Source organism: Pogoniulus pusillus, chromosome Z (assembly GCF_015220805.1).
Source record: "Pogoniulus pusillus isolate bPogPus1 chromosome Z, bPogPus1.pri, whole genome shotgun sequence".
Taxonomy (NCBI): Eukaryota; Metazoa; Chordata; class Aves; order Piciformes; family Lybiidae; genus Pogoniulus; species Pogoniulus pusillus.
The window spans coordinates 65,046,966-65,069,481 of NC_087309.1; the positions used below are offsets into that span (position 1 = coordinate 65,046,966).

Genomic DNA, 22,516 nt, shown 5'->3' on the forward strand with positions numbered 1-22,516 from the left:
TGGCTCTAGAAATTGAATGAAGCTTTATATTTACAGCTTAGCACAGCATACCAGCAGATATTTACTATATGTACAGCTATATATAGGAATATACAAGTTAGAAAGTAATACAGAAATGCAGCACCCCTCCCAGAAACCAGAGGTCCCAGGAGGGGCTCTCAATCACCCTTCCACCTTCCTCCCAACCCTCTACCTAACCCAAGACTTTGCCTTATGCTCAAGGTAGCTTGGAGAGTTGGCTAGGGGGGTTAGGAAGCAGATAGATTAGTCACACAGACAGCAGGTTAGGTTAGAAAGAGAGAGGTGCAGCCCACAAAGCTCAGAGAGTGACTGTTATCTATCTTTATGTTTGTGTTCTTATACATCACAGCAAGCCTATGAGTGAAGTAGGCATCACAAATGTTTCCTTTTCACAGCCTGTAATTCAGTTCTTCTCATCAAAACGTTCTAGCACATACAAACTCTTCTATAATCGTAGTATTTGAACTGTGTGCAGAAAGGAGGTTAAGCTGAAGGCTTAAAACAACCTGGATGTATCTCTTTGCTGTCTTTGAAAATAATTTGCTTCTTCAAACAGATCTTCAGATGTGTTTGCAAATATTTTAATTTCATTTCCAGTTTTAATAAATGTGGCTAATAGTGCTTTATCTCAAGAAGTATACTGTCTTGCTGGGTACTACTGTAACTCTCCAATGTATATGAATGTGTAACAAAATGCTTTTATTATGAATTGGGGACATTTTCAGAGGCCCCTACCAAAAGAAATTCCATGGTGGTTGCTGTGGAATAAAAGTAAGGTTTAGCAATTTGTAACAAATTGAACAATTTTGAGACAAACTGTTCTTCCAGTGCCTCCACTAGTAGAATTACTGACTCTCAGCACAAAGTTTAAAAAAGTGTTTCTGTGAATGAAGAATCAAATCTCTTCCTTCTCTGCCACAGGAAGGAAAGTTTCTTTCAGAATTTTCAAAAAGGTTAGCAAACTGCCTATGTTTTCTCTCATCTGATTAGTTCACTGGAGATCATAGAGATGTTGCCTGTGTAAAGACTTGGTCACATAGTCTGCTAAGTTCTGTACTGGAGATCAATGTACCTGTGGTAGTCCTTGTTTTCTTTCCTATGAGATTCTGCCTAGTGCAGTTGTTGAAAAATACAGTAATGCTTCTCTCTTAGGCTGTAGCCTCAACTTCTCTACTGCCAGGAGTCAAGTATAATTCACTTGCAACAGCAAGCATTTATGTAGAAGGCCTGATTTGTATTTAACATCAACTCTGCTTAAAAATCATACTGTGCAGGCTGTTTACAAAACAGGTGTTTCAGCCACAGTGCACAGCAAGTGCTGAAGCTATTCTTCATTTTGGAATAAAACTTATTTCCTAAGCAGTCTAGTTACAAAAATAGTTTCGGTTATGAAGGAAATATCCTATCTTGTCTAAGTTCTTCAGTCATCTATGTATGTGTGCTGTAGGCTCCCACACAGCAAGTAGTTTTAAGTAGTAGTTTCCGTATGTTGGAAATTGGGCACTATCAATAGCCAAAGAATACTTTGCAGGTGAGTTTTCAAAATTGCAAAGCTGTGTGTTGGCCACTAATCACTTGCAAAAGTACCTCTATAATTTCAGTTCTTTGACCATCAGTTCACTGGCATTTTCAGTAGAATAGATTTCTGAATGTTGGTTGTATTAAAAATATTGAAAACACTCTGTGTCCTTCAATTTGTAGTTAAGGGTGAAGAATGTCTCAGCTCTAAGTCTTCATGTGGCTGGTGAAGGAAGAGGTCATTGACCATGAGAGTTGTTTTTTCTTACCAACTATCAGTAAGAAGCCAACGTATTTTTCAGTGCACCATTGTATAAGATAATGTGGTTACTTCCCTGCTGCAGTGTGTTTTCAGTTATGTGAAGATTGTGTTTTGTCTATAAAAGTTTCTGATTTTAGGGTTTTGCTGATCTGCTTTCATTAGTGGAGACTTGCTTAGAGCAGAAGTTCAGAACCAGTGAGATTTTTTTTAGCAACAAAGTTCAACTGTATTTCATTGACTTGCTGTATAAAAAATAAACTTGAGAAGAAAGTTTTGCATTCAGTTTAGGGACAGTACCTAGTGAATTTTCTTTGCAGGTAGTGGAGTGCTCAGAAATGACAATCGAAGAAGCTTTTAAAACCAACTTGATTTTTCTAGGTAAAGTCAAACTACTTAGCTTTCTAAACTTTATGCTGATTTTATTTAAGAAGATATTGAGATCAGCACCCCAGTTAATAAAACTTCAGTATTCACATGTGCTCTTGGCATATTATTTATCATTACTTATTATTTGTGTGCAGTGAGATACCTGCATTTGTACTACTTCTTTACAAAAGTTGGAAGAAACAAGCAATTACTTGCAGTTGCAAGCCTGCATACAGGTCTTAGAAGGATCTGTCTCTGAGCCCACTTTGTGGGTGGTTATTCTTAGTCTGGAGTGAGTATGTATACACATATTTGCTGGACCTACTCCAGCACCTCAGTATCTTTCTTGAAGTGAGTGGCCCAGCACTGTGCATGGTGCTTGAGGTGAGGCCTTACCAGTGCTGAGCACAGGGACAGAATTACAGCCCTAATCCTGATGGCCACAGTATTCCTGATACAAGCCAAGATGCTACTGGCCTTCCATGCCACCTGGGCACACTGTTGGCTCATGATCAGCCAGTTGTCAGCCAGCACTCCCAGGTCTCTCTCTGACAAACTGCTCTCTAGCCACTCATCCCCCAGTCTATAGTTCTGCATGGGTTCTTGTGGCCAAAGTGTAGGAACCTACACTTGGCCTTGTTAAACCTCAGCCCATTGGCCTCAGCCCATCAACCCAGCCTGTTCAGGTCTCTCTGAAGTGTCTTGCTACCCTCCAGAAGGTTGACATTCCTCTCAGCTTAGTGCCATCCATGAATTTACTAACACTAGACTCAATCACTGCGTACAAGTAATCAGTAAAGATATTAAATAGAACTAAGCCCAGTACTGGTCCCTGGGGGATACCAGCTAGGTTAAGCACCATTCACAACCGCTTTCTATGCCTGGTCACCTAGCCAGTTTTTAACCCAACAATGGGTTGGTTATGAGGTCATTGGTCATGACTCTCCAAGTCATGAGCTGCCAGCTTGTCCAAGAGGATGCTGTCAGAGGCTTTGCTAGGTAGACCACATTCACAGCCCTCCCCTTGTCTACTAAGCAAGTCACCCTGTCATAGAATGAGACCAGATTGATTAGACAGGACCTTCCTTTCCTAAACCCATGTTGTCTAGACCTTATTCCCTGGTTGTCCTGTACATGCAGCTTGACACTCAGGATGACCTGCTCCATAACCTTGCCAGGTACTGAGGTCAGGCTAACAGGCCTGTAGCTCCCCATATCCTCTTTTCAGCCCTTGTTGTGGATGGGCTTCACAATGACCACCCTCCAGTCATCTGGGACTTCTCCAGTTAGCCAGGACTGGTGATAAATGATGGAAAGTGTCTTAGCCAGCTCTCATGCCAGCTCCCTAAGTACCCTAGGATGAATCCCATAGGACCCATTGGCTTTGTAGGATCCAAGTGGCACAGCAGGTCACTAACTACTTCCTCCTGGACTACAGGAGGGATATTCTGCTCTCCATCACTGCCTACCAACTTGGGATCCCACTTGCTTTGAGGATATCCAGTCTTTTTGTTAAAGACTGGGGCAAAGAAGATGTTTAATACCTCAGCCTTTTCCTTGTCTTCCATTGCAATGTTCCTCCCTTCATCCAGTAAGGAATGGAGATTTTCCCTGGCCCTCCTCTTGTAGTTAATATATCTTTTAAAACACTTTTTTGTTATTCTTAACAGAGTTAGCTAGATTAAGTTCTAAGCGAGCTTTCACATCTCTAGTTCTCTTACTAAATGACCTTATAGTATCATTAAGTGCTTCCTCATTCACCTGCCCCTTTTTCCAAAGTTGATACACTCTGTTTTTCCTTGAGTTCTTGGGAAAGCTTCCTGCCCAACCAAAGGCTTTTTTTTGTCAGCTCCTGCACCTTCATAATTTCACCCATAAAGTAACCCCAGCCTTCCTGGGCTCTTTTGGTTTTGAGGGCTGCTTCCCAAGGGACTTTCAAAACCAGAATCCTGAATAGACCAAGGTCAGCTCTCCAGAAGTCCAAGGCAGAGGTTTTGCTGATGGTGCTCCTAACTTCAAAACATACTGAAAATTCTACCATATCTTGTTTGCTGTGCCCCAGCCTATCTCCAGCCACCACATCTTCCACCAGCCCTTCCCTGTTTGTAAACAGTAGGTCTACTGGTTTGCTACCCCTGGTAGTCTTGCTTACCAGCTGTAACAGGAAGTTGCCATCCACACATTCCAGAAACCTCCTAGATGGCCCCCTTTCTGTTATGTACTTCCAGCAGGCATCTGGTAAAGTCAAGTCCCCCACAAGAACAAGGTCTAAGGAAGGCAAGACATCACCAAGTTGTTGAAAGAACGTCTCATCAGTGTCTTTATCCTGGTCAGGTGGTCTTTAGCAAGCTCCTGTCAGGATATCATAGAATCATAGACTCAGTCAGGGTTGGAAGGGACCACAAGCATCATCTAGTTCTAACCCCTCTGCCATGCGCACAGACACCCTACCCTAGATCAGGCTGGCCAGAGCCCCATCCAGCCTGGCCTCAGCCACCTGCCTGGGCAACCCATTCCAGGCTCTCAACAGTCTCATGGTGAAGAACTTCCTCCTTACATCCAGCCTGAACCTACCCATCTCCACCTTTGCTCCATTCCCCCTCGTCCTGTCACTCCCTGGTATCCTGAAAAGTCCCTCTCCAGCGTTTTTTGTAGGCCCCCTTCAGACACTGGAAGGCCACAATAAGGTAACCTCAGAGCATCCTCTTCTCTGGATTGAACAGCCTGAATTCTTTGAATCTGTCCTCATAGGAGAGCTGCTCCAGCCCTCTGATCATCCCAGTGTCCCTTCTCTGGACATGCTCCAGCATCTCCACATCCTTCTTGTAAAGGGGGCTCCAGAACTGGACACAGCACTCCAGGTGGGGTCTCAGCAGAGTGGAGTAGAGGGTAAGAATCACCTACCTCGACCTGCTGGCCACACTTCTCCTCAAGCAGCCCAGGATCTGGTTGGCCCTTCGGGCTGCAAGTGTGCACTGCTGGCTCGTGTTGAGCCTTTCATCCACTAGCACCCACAAGTGCCTCTCCTCAGGGCTGCTCTCCAGCCAGTCACTGCCCAGCCTTGTTGGCCTTGCCCTTTATCCTTATCCATAGACATTCCACGTTGGTGTGTCTAACATTTGAATTTGAGGCAGTCAAAGCACTCCTCAACATAGAATGCTAACTCTTCACCTCTCTTTCCTTACCTACTGCTTCTGAAGAGCCTCTAGCCATCCATTGCAGCACTCCAACTGTGTTAGTCATCCCAGCGTGTTTCTGTGATGGCAATTGTATTGAGGTTTCCCTGGTGTACTATAATTTCTAACTCCTCCTGCTCATTTCCTGTACTCTGTGCATTTGTATATAAGCATTCCAGAGAGGGAGCTAAGCCATTAGTTTTCACTCTTGCTATCTGACTGTTCACAGTCACTGGTGTGGTTGCTATCCTGTTAGTGAGCTCTGTATTTTTATTGTTGCATAAATCACCATTATCCACCCTGAGTGGGACGGCAGATTGAAGGCTGTCCTTAAGCTCTTCTCTGATGAGGCTGGTTTTGTCCCCTTCCTCCTTTGAGCCTAGTTTAAAGCTCTCTCAACAAGCCCCACTAACTCTTGTGCAAAGATCCTGTTCCCGCTTTGAGAAAGTTGTACTCTGTCTGCTGCCAGCAGACCAGGTCCCCACGATCAAGGAACCTAAAATCTCAGTGATGGCACCAGTCTATGTGCCACGTGTTGATCAGATGTGTTTTCCACCCTCTTTCAGTGTTTTTCCTTACTGTTTGAGGGATTTGTGAATATATTGCCTGTGCTTCCAAGCCTTCAACTAGTCACCCCAATGCTTGAAGTCCTTCTTAATTGCCTTTGGGCTTCTCTCTACAGCCTCACCTGTACTGACCTGGATAACTAACAACAGGTAATAATCAAAGGGCTGCACAAGAGCAGAGAGCTTCCTTTCGATATCTCTAACCCAAGCCCCAGGGAGGCATCAGACCTCTCTGTGGGTTGGGTCTGGTCAATAAACAGGCCTCTCTCTTCTCCTCGGAAGAGAGTCACCTTCTACAAATACCATCCTTTCTTCCTTGTTGAAGAAGTCCTAAGGTGTAGGGGTGACTCATTCACCTCTGCCTCCAGAGTCTCATGCCTATTCTGTAAATATTTCGGGGCCAGGGGTGGGGGTGTGAGTATAGGGTGGGAAGGAGGATGCCTGCAACCCTGAGCAGGAACCTGCTTCCACCTTCTCTCATCTTGTTTTTGGTTTTTGCTAGCCTAATGTGGCTGGAGAGCAGCCAGGAGGAAAGGGACCTGGGGGTACTGATAGATAGAAGGCTGAAGATGAGCCAGCAGTGTGCCCAGGTGGCCAAGACAGCCAATGGCATCCTGGGCTGGCTCAGGAACAGTGTGGCCAGTACTGTACTCAGCACTGGTCAGGCTACACCTTGAGTACTGTGTCCAGTTCTGGGCCACTCAATTCAAGAAAGATGTTGAGGTGCTAGAACATGCCCAGAGAAGGGCAACAAAGCTGGTGAGAGGCCTGGAACACAAATCCTATGAGGAGAGGTTGAGGGAGCTGGGGTTGTTTAGCCTGGAGAAGAGGAGGCTCAGGGGTGACCTCATTGCTGTCTACAACTACCTGAAGGGAGGTTGTAGCCAGGTGGGGGTTGGTCTCTTCTCCCAGGCAACCAGCAATAGAACAAGGGGACACAGTCTCAAGTTGTGCCAGGGTAGGTATAGGCTGGATGTTAGGAGGAAGTTCTTGCCAGAGAGAGTGATTGGCATTGGAATGGGCTGCCCAGGGAGGTGGTGGAGGCACCGTGCCTGGAGGTGTTCAAGAAAAGCCTGGATGAGGCACTTAGTGCCATGGTTTAGTTGACTGGCTAGGGCTGGGTGCTAGGTTTGACTGGATGATCTTGGAGGTCTCTTCCAACCTGGTTGATTCTATGATTCTAACGGTGGAAAGGCAGAGGACTCTTTCTTTTCGTGTGTCTGCTGAGGTACCTGCCTCAGGGACAGTAGAGTACAGCTCTACCCGACTCTGTCCCCTCCTCAGAATCTCTGGTACTTTGTAACCTTTCAATATCACCTTACAGCTCAGCCACCATGCAGAGCAGTTCATCTGCTTGTTCACACCTTGCACACCTGTTGTTAATGCTATCATCAAGTATCAGAGATAGGCAGTGGCATTCCCTGTAGCCAGACACGTGGACAGCCGCATGCGTCTGTGGCTGTATTGTCTGGATTGCAGTGTCCTTTTTAGAAGAGGTTACCACTTTTGCCCGAGTGGATACCATCTCTACCTGTTTGCCCACTCCTGTTTTCCAAGGAGGGGAAACTGAAACCACAAACCTGCCCGCACCAATGGCCATGCACTCCCAGCTGTCTGTGCCCCTTCCCTCACATGCCCAGCTCCCTGTGTCCAGCAAGGGAGAAAGCTGCTGCCTCACCCATCGCAGGCTGAGCTGATAGACCTCAAAGCAGACTGTAGCTGGAGCAGCAGCTTAGACTTCTCAGTTGCTTTTGTTTCTGAGTTAGTGCCGTATCTACTCTGCATGACGTTATTGGGCATATTAGTTATGCTGATGTCCCAAGTGTGTTTTAAATGCTTTCAAGAATGTATGCACTACCTGCCAGATCATCCTTCTAGTATCATTTCCCAGAATACTCTTCAAAGATGAAGGAGGTGGCCTAAACATTTGAGAGGGTCAGTAGATCTTGCATCTCAATTAACTAATTTTGGAACAGATTTTTCTTTTAGTGTATACTGTCTTCAAATAAAACACTGAAATGAAAAGCTGAAAATGTACTCTCTGACTTTATGAAAAGATTTTATTAAGTGCGTATTTTCTCACAGCAACTCTCTAGTATTTAATAGCATTAGGAAATTTTTTTCTACAATATTAAGTTTTTAGCAAGCTAATTTTATTGATATTCCTTTCTGCTGCTTCTGTGTCTTTGCTGTAGATGAGCAGATAGCACTTTCCTGTAATTCCACTCTTGAGAAATGAAGCACAGCTCACTGTATTTAGGTTACAAAGAATTCTAAGCAAACTTTTCTTAACAACAAAAAGCCTATAATTCTTAAAACAGTATTGCTGATGTTCTTAAAACATAAATCCCAATTGTTGTTTCCAATTTACTTCACCAAAATGGAAGTATCTTCGTTGGCTTAAAAAATAGAAAATCTTCTGTGAGACTTGCATGTTGCTTCTTTTTCAATAGAATTTTGCTTTCTTTTTTATTAATTTGTAGTTTGTTCTGCAAGGGAATGGAGTGTTACAATAAAGATCTCATTATTTTCTACATGTTAAGTTTTCCTGTCTATTAAAAGCAGCAGTGTGCATACTTCCTTGTGTGTGAGGTATCTCAAAATCAGTGGAAAACAGCAGTAGATCAATCTTGTTCCCCCACAAATCATGCATTTCATTTTTCCTGCAGTTCAGAAGGCAAAGAATTAATTCTTCTGTTTCTGTTTGGTTTTAGTGGCTATCTGCTAGTTTATAGTTTAGTGTCTTGTTTTTGTTTATAAAGCTATTGCATTAAAGAAGATAACTGTCTTAACAGCTGTTACTTTAAAAATCTTTTTTGAGAGCTCTTATTGCTTTAGGTCTTTCTGAGGTTGGAGGATAAATTCTTGAAAAGGTGAAATCTAGTGTGTGTTTGAAACCTTCTCTTATCCCTGTGGAAAAAGAAGGGAACTGTTTTGAAATACTCAGAACATTGTGAAAAACTTGCTAAATGTTATGCTGACATATGAGGCTTGTGTGCTGAGTTTCTCAGCTGAATTGTGTGACAACTCTTGTCTTTTGTCTGCCACATATTAATCAGGGTTTCTTTGGAGTGAAACATAGGCAGAGTGAAAAGTACAAAATAACAGATGTGTCTGTTCCGTAACAGCCAGTTGCTAGAGTTTTGTAGGTCCCCAGGAGAACAGGTTATCTTTATTAGCATTCTGCCTTTCCAAATCTTAGCATTTAATTTTTCAAGTGCTTAAAATTTTCACTATGAAAACATTCAAGGATGACACTAGTGCTATTCCAGGAGCATTTAAGAGGTTTGGACTTGAGATAATCCAGTGCAAGTCAGTGCTGCTAAAGGGGATGTATTGCTGCTACATTTCTGCTGACACAGGGAATCGTTGGAGAACTGCTGTGGTTGAACACTAAGCAGTTTCTGCTAGGTTAGCATTCAGCCAGAGCAATTCCTTGTTCCAGTTCATCACATGGGTGCACAAACTGTAGTTCTGGTCAAAATGGAAAGTGGGACTGGGCAGTGGCAATATGAGGAGGACCTATTAACAAGCAGAAATTTATAGGTGATCAAAGTGAAGTCATTACTTTTGCATTTCACCTGTAAAAGTCTTTATCGTTAATTTCATGTTGTTTGTGACAGCAAAATAGAAGTAAACTGCTGCAGTTTCCATAGGTAAAAATTACTCATAAGCCTCAAACTTTGTGTAACTTTCTTATTCTTCAGGACACCTAAGCATTAAACACCTGCCACATTGAATAAGCCTTTTGTTGTTCCTGTTAATATGACATCCTTGTGTTTTAGGCATGAAACTCAGTCATGTGAGTAGCTGTCCCATGGCATTCTCCTTTTCAGGGGAGCCAAATATGTCTGTCTCTTTTGCCAAGATCTCTGTTTATGGACTGCTCTACTGTTAGCCAAAGTATCACTGAAGTGAAATTGCAAAAAGCACTGTAGAAACAATTGCAGAGTAGAGTCTTTTAAAAGGATATTGGTACTCTTCTTTCAGTATCAAAAGGATTTGCATGTAGGTATTTTGTTTTCCCTCCCTGTTTTATCATGCAACAGTACTTTGCAGTGTAGTGGTTAGCATCTAAATTGCATAATCTCGTGCTAAGATTTCTTTGTAAGTGTGAAGGATGAGTAACTGATTTTTCCTTCATCTGATTAGTCAGAACATTTTTGGTTAAAAGCTTTTTAAGTCTTGTGAAGTGTGAAGATTGAAGATACCTTTTCAGTAAAATTTCAGTAAGAAATGGCAGGATAAGAATCTGAGGAGAAACCAGGTTACAGGAACAGGATTACACTGTCTCCATCAACCCTTCTGTTAGCAGAGGCTGACATTTCTGCATCTGTCAGTCTGGAACATTTTGAATACAAGAAACTTTCAATTTTGGTGCACTTATTATCTGAAAATACCTAAGGATGTTCTCTCCTTGGTAGGTGGGACCTTGGCAGCTGAGGCAGTGTTGTTTTCGAAGATGGGAACCAGACTACCAGTCTTTGTTAACTTTCTGGATGGGATCCCCAGAAATCTCAGGATGGAAACATGGGGATATAAAATTAATCTCAAAAAATTCTCATTCAATTTATAAAAATACAGATCTCTCATACTTGAAATTGCACTTACTTGTGATATTTGAGCATAGCATGTCAGCTGGTTTTGATAGACACTTGCATTTCACCGCTTCAAAATCAGAGCTTAGTGAACATCGCTGGTGCTGGGAGAGCAGCTCTTTCCAGATTTGTGTATCTGGAATGTGCAGCTGAGCAATGATATGTCCTGCCTGATCAGCTGATGAAATGTGGGTTTGGATGCGTGATTTTTGTAAATGACTTCCAGATGTCACAGTTGCCAGCCAAATGTCTTAGTCTGTGCTGTAAAGCTTAGATTATGAAGCTAAATGAATTAAATTTGCAGATGATAAACTACCATGCCTATACTTGGAACTGTTCTCCCTCAAAAAGGAAGGGAAAAAAACCCCTTTATTCTGCAGTCAAATTACTTACTGTCCAATGACAGAAAAAATGTAGATGCTTTTATTTAGGAGTACCTGCATGATTTATAGCCTATGAAGAGTTTGAATTCCAAACAATTTTCTGTGTAATAACTGCTGTGTTGATGGCCTTGAGTTCTTCTTTATTTCACTTAAACTTTCTCTTGCTACAATATGACTGTTACAGTGCTAAAACTGAAATCCAGTTACCAACAGTACTATCTTTTTTGAGTGACAGAAACCAAAGTTTGTGTTAGAATTCCCCTAGAATATCAATGAGCTCTTTAAACAGGATTTATTGTGTTTGTGGAATTTGTTAAATTCTCATACTTTTTGAGGGGAGGGTTTTGTCTTGAAAACAGAGTGTTTGATTTTTCTCTCTTTATTTTTCCTAGGAAGTACTGACATAACCATGATAGAAGACAAATGTCCACGAGTGGCTGACTATTTTGTAGTGGCAGGGCTCACTGACACAGATACTGCAACCCTCCTGGACCAAGAAATAAGCCGACATGAAACAAAGTCAACTGGTCCAAAAGCTCCAATTACTGACATTGCTGTGATAATTAAATCAGCTGGTGAAACTGTCCCAGAGGGATACACCTGTGTTGAAGCCACCCCTACAGCCCTTCAAGCCAACTTAAACTATGGAAGTCTAAAGAGTCCTGAACTTTTTCTTTGCTACAAGAGAGGCCGGGACAAACCACCTCTTACTGACATTGGGTGAGATTTCTCTAACAGTGCAGTTGCTTTTTCAATTGTGATCAAATCTTATTCTTCATAGACAAGGGTGAGAACTTAGTAACATTGTCTTCAAACCTATGTTGCTTAATGGGGTAGTACTTTCTTTCTGAAATAAGCTGAAAAAAAAGTGTCAGCCTTTAGTGAAATGGTAATACTTTAGCTTTAGATACAAGAGAGAGATGGAGCAGATCAAATATGGGAAATTAAGTTCTCTACTGCAGTTTTACACAAGGTGAGAGAATAGTACAAAATTAATTTATGGCAATTATGTAGTACAAATCAAAAATTATGCTTAATTTGAAAGTATTGACTTCAAAAGACATTAATTACAGATTTGTGGTAGTGACTTTAATGCTTAAGGTAAAAGATACCACTTAAAAATGGCAAGACAGTGAAACAAAGATCTCAGAATTATCCACCTAACTAGAATCTTGAAGACTGCCTGTCAGAGCATACTCTTATTTGTGAGATTGCTTGCATATTCTGACCTGACTGGCTGGCAGCACTGGATCGTGTAGTTTCTTGGTGACTCTAATCATGCTTATATTCTAAAAAATACACATTTTGACGTCTGAGATTTTATGAACTTAAGAATTACTATTAACTGAGTTTCAAAAACATTAGATGCACTCAATGCTTTATATTCAGTGCTTAATAAATGCAAGAGCAGCCAGGCAAGGAAACTTTGATCTAATTTTGCTACTTATAAGGTAGTAACTGTAAGTATCCATGAACAAAATTTTAAAATTCCCCAAGATGTTGAGGTGGTGAATACCTGTGCTACTAACATATTGAGGTAATGTTCAATCTCTAATAACTTGTGCAGCACTGCATGCTGTACATTAGTTGTCCAAACTGCTCTGTACAGCACTTCTGCTTCTCTGGTTTGGATAAGGACACTGCAGTAATCACCATGATGAAATCAGTTACTTACAAGATCTCTGCTCTGAGGATTGTAGTTCAGGGTATGTAATTAACCTTGTACATTCTGATTCCATGTAATTTCCATACTCTAAGTTATATTCTAATAATATTAAACAAAATTGTATATTAAAAAATACTCTTTTCCCTCATGTGGCTGACACTGCAAGATGAGATCATAATTTGACTCTGTAGAATTGCTGCACTGAGTTATTCTCTGAGTGTTGAAGTTCAGTACGTTTTAGCAGAAGGAAGACTTTCTAGAGCAAGTGATTCCATGAAGTGATTCATAAACCATCAGTCTTTGTGGAGGTGACTCTGCCAGCACATGTTTGTTTCCATGTCTCCCACAACTTCAGGAACTGGAACACACGGGTAGATTTCATAGAGAATGCCTGATAAACAAAACAGATGAGCAGTGCTTCCCTGAGAGGGACACTTCTTAAAACTATTGGTGGAAAACAGTGGTATTTGACAAGTAGTATTTATTCTATATTTTTTTTACAGAGATCTGGTTAGGGTATCACACCTAACAAATCATGCCAGACTTTTCTGTCTGAGCAGTGATACACACGAGTGCTTTCCCCATGCTGTTCCTGATGTTTGTACAACTATGTGCAAGAAGTGGTTAGATCAAACTTTCTTGTCTTTTTGTATTTGTTGTGTTATATATAGTCTGCAAGCTAATTTATGAGGTTCTACATTCTCTCAAAGAACCAAGTGTGAAAGAATGTTTCACTCTTAAATATCCCTTAAGTCAGATGACATGCTGCATGATCCCTTGAAAGAGTCAAATCCATAGTCTCATGTCAAGATTGTTAATATTTAAATAGAGTTATCTTGTAGTCCAAGCATTCAGATGATTGTTGATAGATTGTTTGTTTGTACATGTGAGTGTGTGTGGTTCTCCAGGGGGAATTTTAGAGAAATGAAGTAAATGCTGTTTGGGGGATGGAGAAGTTGAGAGTACACTCTTCTGAGTCTCTGCTGTTGTCCTTGTGTTCTGTATTGCTGTGACCTTCGTCTGACAAATTTGGTGGCTTTTTGTGATGAAGTCACAGCAACAGTGGACAAGGGAAGGGCAACTGATGTCATCTGCCTGGACCTGAGTAAGGCATTTGACTCTGTCCCGCAATGACATCCTGGTCACCAAACTGGAAAAACATGGACTTGATGGGTGGAGCACTGCTGGATAAGGAATTAGCTGCATGGTCACACACAAAGAGTGGTGATAAACAACACAATGTCCACTGGAGACCACTGAGAAGTGGTGTCCCTCAGGGGTCAGTGCTGGGACCAGTGCTGTTTAACATCTTTGTCAGTGATATAGACAGAGGAATCGTGTGCACTGTCAGCAAGGTTGCAGATGATACCAAGCTGTGTGGCACAGTCAACTTTCTAGAGGACAGGAATGTCATCCAGGGGGACCTGGACAGGCTGGAGAGGTGGGCCCAGGCCAATCTCATGAAATACAGCAAGGCCAAGTGTAAGGTCCTGCACCTGGGTCAGTGCAATCCCAAGCACAAATCCAGGCTGGGTGGCAAATGGCTGGAGAGCAGTTCTGAGGAAAAGGACCTGAGGGTCTGGGTTGATGAAAAGCTCAACATGTGCCAGCAGTGTGCACATGCAGCCCAGACAGCAACCATGTGCTGGGCTGCATCAAGAGAATCGTGGCCAGCAGAGCAAGGGAGGGGATTCTGCCCCTCTACTCCACTCTTGTCATACCCTACCTGGAGTACTGTGTACAGTTCTGGAGCCCCTAACACAAGAAGGACATTGAACTGTTAGAATGAGTCCAGGGGAGGGCCATGAAGATGATCAGAGGGCTGGAGCAGCTCTGCTATGAGGACAGGCTACATGAGTTGGGGCTCTTCAGCCTGGAGAAGAGGAGGCTTCAAGGAGACCTTGTAGAGGCCTTCCAGTATCTGAAGGGGACCTATAGGAAGGCTGGGGAGAGACTATTTACAAGGTCTTGTAATGGCAGGACAACGGGAAATGGATTTAAACTGAAAGAGGGGAGATTCAAACTAGATGTTAGGAAAGGTTTCTTTCCAGTGAGGGTGGGGAAACACTGGAACAGGTTGCCTGGGGAGGTTGTGGATGCTTTCTCCCTGAAGGTATTCAAGGCGAGGTTGGATGAGGTCTTGAGTGACCTGTTCTAGTGGGAGGTGTGCCTGCCTATGGCAGGGGGAGTTTGAGGTCCCTTCCAACCTAAACCATTCTATAATTCTATGATCTGCTTTTTGTCCTGTTCTTTCAGTGGTTCTTAAATCAAGTGACTGCTAGAGTGGCTTTCTCTTGCAGGTGTTCATCTGGGTATTAGGCTATGTGCTGTGCATCTGCATGTTGCATTTGCTGTGGCTGCATTTAATTGGAAGAATAAAGGTTTGATGCTGGGACTAGAGATCTTTAAAGTAATTTTCCTACATATAGTAGTAAAATTTAGTATCTTAAGCTTATATGCTTATAAATAACGACTCTACTAGTCATCGTGCTTCTTTCCTAACCACTATTGTGTTCATGTTCCAGAAAAAGAACTGGGATAGAGATTTGTTTTGGTTTAAGTGCAGTGAGACCTTGAAACAAGATCTCACCTCTCTTAGTTCTGCACTTGATGTAGAATCATGAGAGAGCCCTAGCACTTTTTCTTAAATGCAAGAAAATCTGTCAGAAAAATGCTTTTAAGTGTAAGTGTTTTTGCTGTTTGTAACAGCTACTGTAGAATGGACCAGGGAATGAACATGAGACTTCATGTCTGAAGCACAGGTTTTTGTGTTACTGGGTAATGCAAAAGAGTTAGGTAAGGTGCTTTGTGTAAGGAAAGAAATACTGATGATTTGTTTGTTTGTTTATTTAACTGCTATGGGACACTTCAGGTTGATAAATTACTCTGTGCTAAGGACTTACCACGTTCTGCATACCTGGTTTCTGAAAACATCTACAGGAGTATTGACCGAAGAAATATTTTTCTTTACTAAGAATGTATTTTTTAAATGTAGATTAACTTGATCTTTCAAAAAACATAATAGGAACCTGGAGATTTTCCTAACAGCCAGGATCTTTCACTGTTTATTAAATCCCATCAGTGTAAGAACAGCAGTTGGGTGTTTGGAACAGCTCAGGGTGATGATGTTAAAGGTAGTCATTGTATGTTTAGACCCATAATAGTAGTTGTGGTGGTAGAAATAAAAGATAAGTCAGTCTTTTCTCTCTGCTTGACCCAGTGTCCTACCTGTGATCCTTCTACTGCCTAGCATATTTATTTTAATTTGTTATTGAATACATGCATACTGCCTACTCTTAAGTGAGTGTAAGAGGCAGAACTGTGAGAAGTCAAGATGGAGAACAGCTCCACACAATGCCATTTGCAACAGTCTGCCTCTTTTGAGATGGTTTTGCAGAAACAGTTTCCTGTGGTTTAAGCCTTTTATTTTAATAGCTGTGAGAAGGTAATATTTGTCTTTTCTAAACTCTTTTCTGATGTGTTGAAGTATACCTTTAGATTACTAGTACTGGTTGTGAGATAATTTCCATGTATAGCATGAAACAGCCCTATGAACATGTAATAATGTATTTTTGTTTTACAAAGGACAGACCTCAGATCTAGATTATATTTTGCTTGAAATAAAACTTCCATTGAAGTTGGCAAAATAATGTAGCAAATAAAATATACTTAGCATCAAGATCAGAGTATCAGCTCATAGAAGCGGGACACAAGTCTTACCCTGAGTACATAATAGTTAATCAAAGGCAGACACTGTGAATTTGAAACAAGTAGGAGTAAACTCATCCTCTGAGGCTGGACTTTGTATATAAAGGGTGTGATGTTAAATACTTGAGTTGTCACTTCTGAATGTTTTTGTCTGAATCACTAAAATCATTGTTTAATTTGAGTCATCTGTGGGTGGTGGTTTTCTTCTTGTTCTCTTGAATTCAAGACTATGCATGATGTCAGGAAGTGGTGTGGGTTTAATACTTCTCCTGGTGTATATGCAGGGGTGAGAGCTGCTATCATTTTCTTTGGCCTTTGATAGGAAATGACTCCACTGTTACAGTCTTGAGCACTGGCCAACCCCTTACGTCTTAAAAGTGTTTGCACAGCTGAGAAGTTCTGCAGTCTTTTTAAGTATTTCCTGAGAATGCTTGTAAACCTATTAAATTGAACTGCTGGGATTGTCAGATTAGTATGATTTTCCCTCACAGAAGTTGTCAGCTGACAGATGTTATTGAAGTAACTTTAGATTTATTTAAAATATGTGAAGTTGATATAAAACTAAACTGGAACTTAATTGGAGACTGCTCCTTTAGAAATGTCTTCTGATTAATGTAAGAAAGTGGTGTGGTTCTTGATGCACAATGAAGGTGGCTGAGAGATGTTGCCATTGTAGCTGTTGGGTTTGTGTTTGATGTTTTTGTGTTTGTTTTATTGTTGCTTTTAAAAAAATACTATTAAGTAGCCCAATAAAATGAGGACAATATATGTTCTTTCAGAAGATTATTTAATTAAAAAGTAATTTGAGTAGTATGTGCTTTGCCTACACTTAGCTTGAACCAGTAGGTAGTATATTAAAACAAATATTGCATCTTGGAAATACTCGTATTAATCTGGTTTTGAGCCTGAGATTCAACATTGGTTTAGGTGTAGCAAAAATATGTTAATCACATTCTTGTGCAAGTTAAACCATTGTTGAAGACATGAGTATTATCTTCCATGAACTAGTTTAATAGCTTTATATGGCAAACTGGTACCTACATCTGCATGTTCTGCAGTCAAGTGATTTCATTAAATTATCCTAGAACTGTTCATGTGCCCCTCAGGACTGTGACAAGATGATCATATGATCTATGGAATCAGCATTAACAGTAGTATGTGTGTATTCCAGTTTAAAGGTGGACAGTAGTATTTAAGTCATGTGGGAAGATTAATGTTGTATATGTGTGTGTGTGTGTGTGTGTGTGTGTGTGTGTAAATAAATAAATAAATGTGTATACATATATATATAAAAAAATTGGAAGTTCAGAGAGTTTTTTGATCCACAAAAAGACAATTTTTTTATTAGCTTTAAAGTTTTTATTAGACTTTTTAAAGTTTCCAAACACCTACTTACTAGTAGTCTGTCAAACATTTAACCAAGGGTGTCTGGGGTCAGTCAAACATGTATTGCCTGGTTATTTTCTGTTTCAAAGTAAAGTTGTGGTGCATTGTATGTGGGAAGCTGAAAGTCACAAGATACAAAGTTTTGATATGTTAATCTTTATAGTAAATCTTGACATACCTGAAGGGATATTGTAGCCAGGTGGGGGATGGCCTCTTCTCCCAGGCAACCAGCAATAGAACAAGGAGACACAGTCTCAAGTGGTGCCAGGGAAAGTATGGGCTGGATATTAGGAGGAAGTTCTTGCCAGAGAGAGTGATTGGCATTGGAATGGGCTGCCCAGGGAGGTGGTGGAGGCACCGTCCCTGGAGGTCTTCAAGGAAAGCCTGGATGAGGCACTTAGTGCCATGGTCTAGTTGACTGGCTAGGGCTGGGTGCTAGGTTGGACTGGATGATCTTGGAGGTCTCTTCCAACCTGGTTGATTCTATGATTCTATGATTCTAAAGATGAAAATTCATTCGAAGGTGGCAAGTACTCTGTACATACTGCAGAGAATCAAGCAAATGGAACGACTGCTTACCTGGATGTGTAATGAGAGGTAAAGCTTGTCCTATCGTAGTATATCTGCATTAAAAGTACTCATACTGACTTGTGGTTTAACTTCCATGTCACTTCTTGTAGTCACTTCCTAATAGTTTTATGTTTGCAAAAGATGGAGTGTGAAGTTTTAGCTTGTTCAGCTGCTGTGAAACTGTGATAGATCTTTCTTTTCTCGTGAAGAATATTATGATCTAAACTAGTGACCTGGTTAGAGAATTTAGTGTGCCACATGAATGTATTCTGATTTCTGGGAATACATTCACCTGTAGTCATCATTTCAGACTTGTGTTGTTTTTCAACAGCATTTCTTCCCACAGAGATTTCTTAAAATATTTAAATACTTCTGAACTGTTTCTTTGCCTCAAATCACACAGAAGGGAAGGCAATATATAAAATTCACATTAAAATGTTGCAGTGATGGCATAGGGTGATAGAATTTGTCCAAGTAATTTCATATGGGTTTGAATTATCATAATCTATTATTTCCTTACTTTCTGCAGAGTTCTATATGAAGGGAAGGAACGCATCATTTCAGACTGTGAGGTGATTCAAGCTACTCCTTATGGTCGTTGTGCTAATGTTAACAACAGTTCAGCTTCTTCTCAACGGATCTTTATCACATATCGAAGGGCTCCTGCAATACGGCCTCAGAATTCATTGGCAGTGACAGATATCTGTGTTATTGTTAGCAGCAAAGGAGAAACCCCTCCTCATACATTCTGCAAAGTTGATAAGAATTTAAATTGTGGTATGGTAAGTACTTAAAACATTGAGACTTTCTTTTCTCTTTTTTTCCTTTTTTACTTTTTTTTTTGTTTTTTTCCCCTTGTTTTTTTTTTTCTTTCCCTCTTTTTCTTCCTTTTTTTCCCCTTTTCTTTTTAAAACTGAAAAACAAGCCTGAAGTAGTAGTTCTCTGAACTCTTGGCACTGTCATAGTTGTCTTTTATTGCTACATCATAATTCTTTTATTCAGTATACCATGTGTGAGACTTAAGTTCTCTAGATTTTGTTGCTCTGATTTCCTTTGGTGTTAGGAGTTACTTGGTCATACTGATTACTCACTGCTCCAGTTTGCATATTCACATCTAGATGCTAGTAGTGCATGGATTAAAATAAAGTAATTAACCATTTTTTCCCCTCTCAACCCATTGTTGATGCTTACACTCACTGTGAGTCACAAGGCTTTTTTTCTTATGTAATTAGTAATGCCTGTGTTAATAAGATATTTAAGAATAACAAATGTTGCTTGCAGTTTCATTATGTACTTATTTTTAAAATCAGTTTGCTTTTGTTCTATTCTTCATTTAGTTTAATCAAGGTGAAATAAGTAATTCTTTAGTATAGTACAGTATATTCAGACAAACTGAAAAAACACTATGTAAGTAATCAGGGTTTTTTAATCAGTTTGCTTTTATTCTGTTTTGCATTTAGTTTAGTTAGGCTGAAATAAGTAATTTCTTTTTGAGTAGTACAAACTGCAAAAGCACTATGTAAGTAATCAATTTATGGAAGTACAATAAAAGCTTCAGGTGATGATGTTTAGAATTTCATTTCCACTAAAGAGGCTCCCAGAAGAGTTTGCTGTTAAATAAAGAAAAAAATGTGGAGCTGCAAGTTACCTCCTTCAATTTTACTTGCTCTTCTATTGAAATAAGTCTCAGAGAAGTGCAGTGGTGTGATTACTTTATGCAAATCTTGTAATCTCTAAAAGATGCAAGAAAGGTGAATTCTGAATTACATGTTTACGTGAACTCAACAGCCAACTAATCATTTTATTCTGTACCACCTTTTATTTAAATGTTTGCTTTGTTTGTAAATCAGCCTATATTCATGTGCCTTTACTTGAATTTCTCTGTTGTCGCATATACTTATTCTAAGATGAAACTTGTGTCTTCCAGTGGGGTTCCAGTGTGTACCTTTGTTACAAGAAATCTGTGCCAGTTTCTAACTCTTTGGCATATAAAGCTGGTAAGTAATTTTAGATGCAGATTGTCAAAACATGCTAACAGAAGGATTTGAGTTCCTGGTTGAAATCAAATAATACTTTTTAAAGTTTTAACTGTTACCTATCAGAAGTCTGTTCTTAGAGTATATCAGTTGAATTCAACTTCTGTAATGCCTTCCTTGCTCTCCTCACTTTTTACCAGGGAAAAACAAAAACAACTAAACAAAAGCTTTAATAAGAATAGCATTGCTCTGTATTAATTTAGTTCTTATGATTGCAGGTTTGGGTTTAAGAAGTGTAGTGAAGAGTTTAGCAAGATTTTATATCACAGAATCACATAAACATTTAGGTTGGGAAAGACCCTCAGGATCACCAAGTTTAACCAGTGACCTTGCTCTGTAAGGTTCACCCTAAACCATATCTCTAAGCACCACATCCAAACAACCCTTAAACACACCAGGGTTGGTGACTCAAGCACTTCCCTGGGCAGCCCATTCCAATGCCTGACCACTCTTTCTGTGAAAAATATTTTCCTAATGTCCAGTCTAAACCTACCCACTTGCAGTTTGAGGCCATTCCCTCTTGTTCTATTGCTGTTTATCTCTGAGAAGAGACCAGCATCAATCTCTCCACAGCATCCTTTCAGGTAGCTGTGAGCACCAGTGAGGTCTCTGCTCAGCCTCCTCTTTTTCAGACTGAACAGCCCCAGATCCCTCAGTCACTCCTCATAAGATTTTTTTTTTCTCCAGGCCCTTCACCAGCCTCACTGCCCTCCTCTACACTTACTCCAGCACTTCCACATCTCTTTTGTAATGAAGTGCCCAAAAATACAACAGAAGACTTCATATTTCTTGTGTTAGTCGTGATAGAGAAGGAATAAATAAAAATTTCATTCAACCTTACTAATTTTTCTTTTGCAACTCACAGATAATGCAGTGTCTTTCATTTAATTTGAAAGTCAAGTATGTTTCTTTGCTTCACTTCTACAGTTAACGACTTGCTATTTGAGGAGAATTTTGGGAGTTTAATGTACTGCTATAGATTTTTTTTTCCTGTAATAAGTCCAAGAGGACTTTCAGAAGAGCTTCTACTAAACATTAAGTGCACCAAATTAATTTGAAAGTTGTGGACTACCAAGTAGAAGTGGAAAGCTTAAATAATGACATTTGTGTGCTGTTAAATAAGCTAGAGGAAGAGCAATAATAAACCAGTGCTGGTGTGTCTCTTTTCTGTCAGTGATATACTTCTGAAGACTGAGCCATTAGCAGGAAATGTGGGTGGTCTGATAGTTCATCCTTCTGTTTTCAGTGGAGGTATTGCTTCTGTTTTTGCAGTGAATGTTAACATTGTCTGTGTTAAATCTGCTCCAATGGCATATTTAAGTAGCACAGGTAGTTCCCAACTAGTTAAATGTAAAGAAACTGTTTCAGTATTCATATGTAATTTTGAAATATTTATTCCTTGGATGATTTAGTGTTGCTGTCAAATAAGAGACTTGCCTCTTCTGCATATGTAATCTTCAGTTACAAAGTCCAGATAACCAACAAGTGGAAAATAGAGTGCTTATGTTATTTAGGCTTGCAGCGCACAAGTGCTTACTTTTCCCTCTTCCATTTTGAAGGTTTAATTTTCAGATATCCTCAAGAGAACTATGAGTCATTCCCACTGTCAGAATCTGTACCTCTCTTCTGCCTTCCTATGGGAGCTACTATTGAGTGCTGGGACTCTCAAACCAAATATCCGCTACCTGTATTCTCAACATTTGTACTGACCTGTTCTTCTGCAGAAAAGGTATGGTTCCACACTGTGACTACTATTTGCTTTTAGCTCAGGTGGCTGCTATGAAGGTAAATAGGCAATTTCATCGGCATTTAAGAGATACAGCTTATCAAAGTATTAAAGATTTTGCTCATGGAGTTGTATTCCTTAAACATTCTCATAAGACAGAAGTAAACCACACCAGGAAATACTGAGAGATTATGTGTTGCTTACTCTCATGCAAACTGAAACATACACTAAAAAAAAACAAACCTCACAGCTCACAGAAGCTGGGAACTTCCCAGAAATTTCTGGGAATGGAAATGTATCCTGCATGTTAAAGAGATGTTCGCTTAGTACATGTGCTAGCCATGTTTAAATTGTTACTGTTTCCCTAAGGTTACCTTAAAAGCAGCTTCTATGTTAATTTGTGTGTGTCTGCAAGTAGGAAAACAGTTGCTAGAAAATGGCAAGGGAGGAAGAGGAAAAGTATATGCTGAGATGGACCATGTGAAAGGCTTTGAAGAATTGGTGAGCTCCTGGAACCAGTGACCCTGCTGAATT

At 40.4% G+C, this 22,516-nt stretch overlaps 1 protein-coding gene across 1 annotated transcript in view; it reads left to right on the forward strand.

Annotated features, from left to right (window-relative positions):
- Window positions 1-22,516, forward strand: part of DENND4C (DENN domain containing 4C) — an 84,787-nt gene that overhangs the window by 18,658 nt on the left and 43,613 nt on the right. Inside the window, exons 2-5 of the mRNA XM_064140703.1 lie at window positions 11,283-11,610; window positions 18,750-19,002; window positions 20,148-20,217; window positions 21,816-21,985. Of these exons, the coding sequence (XP_063996773.1) occupies window positions 11,300-11,610; window positions 18,750-19,002; window positions 20,148-20,217; window positions 21,816-21,985 (804 nt within the window). The 5' untranslated portion in view covers window positions 11,283-11,299. The remainder of the gene's footprint in view (window positions 1-11,282; window positions 11,611-18,749; window positions 19,003-20,147; window positions 20,218-21,815; window positions 21,986-22,516) is intronic.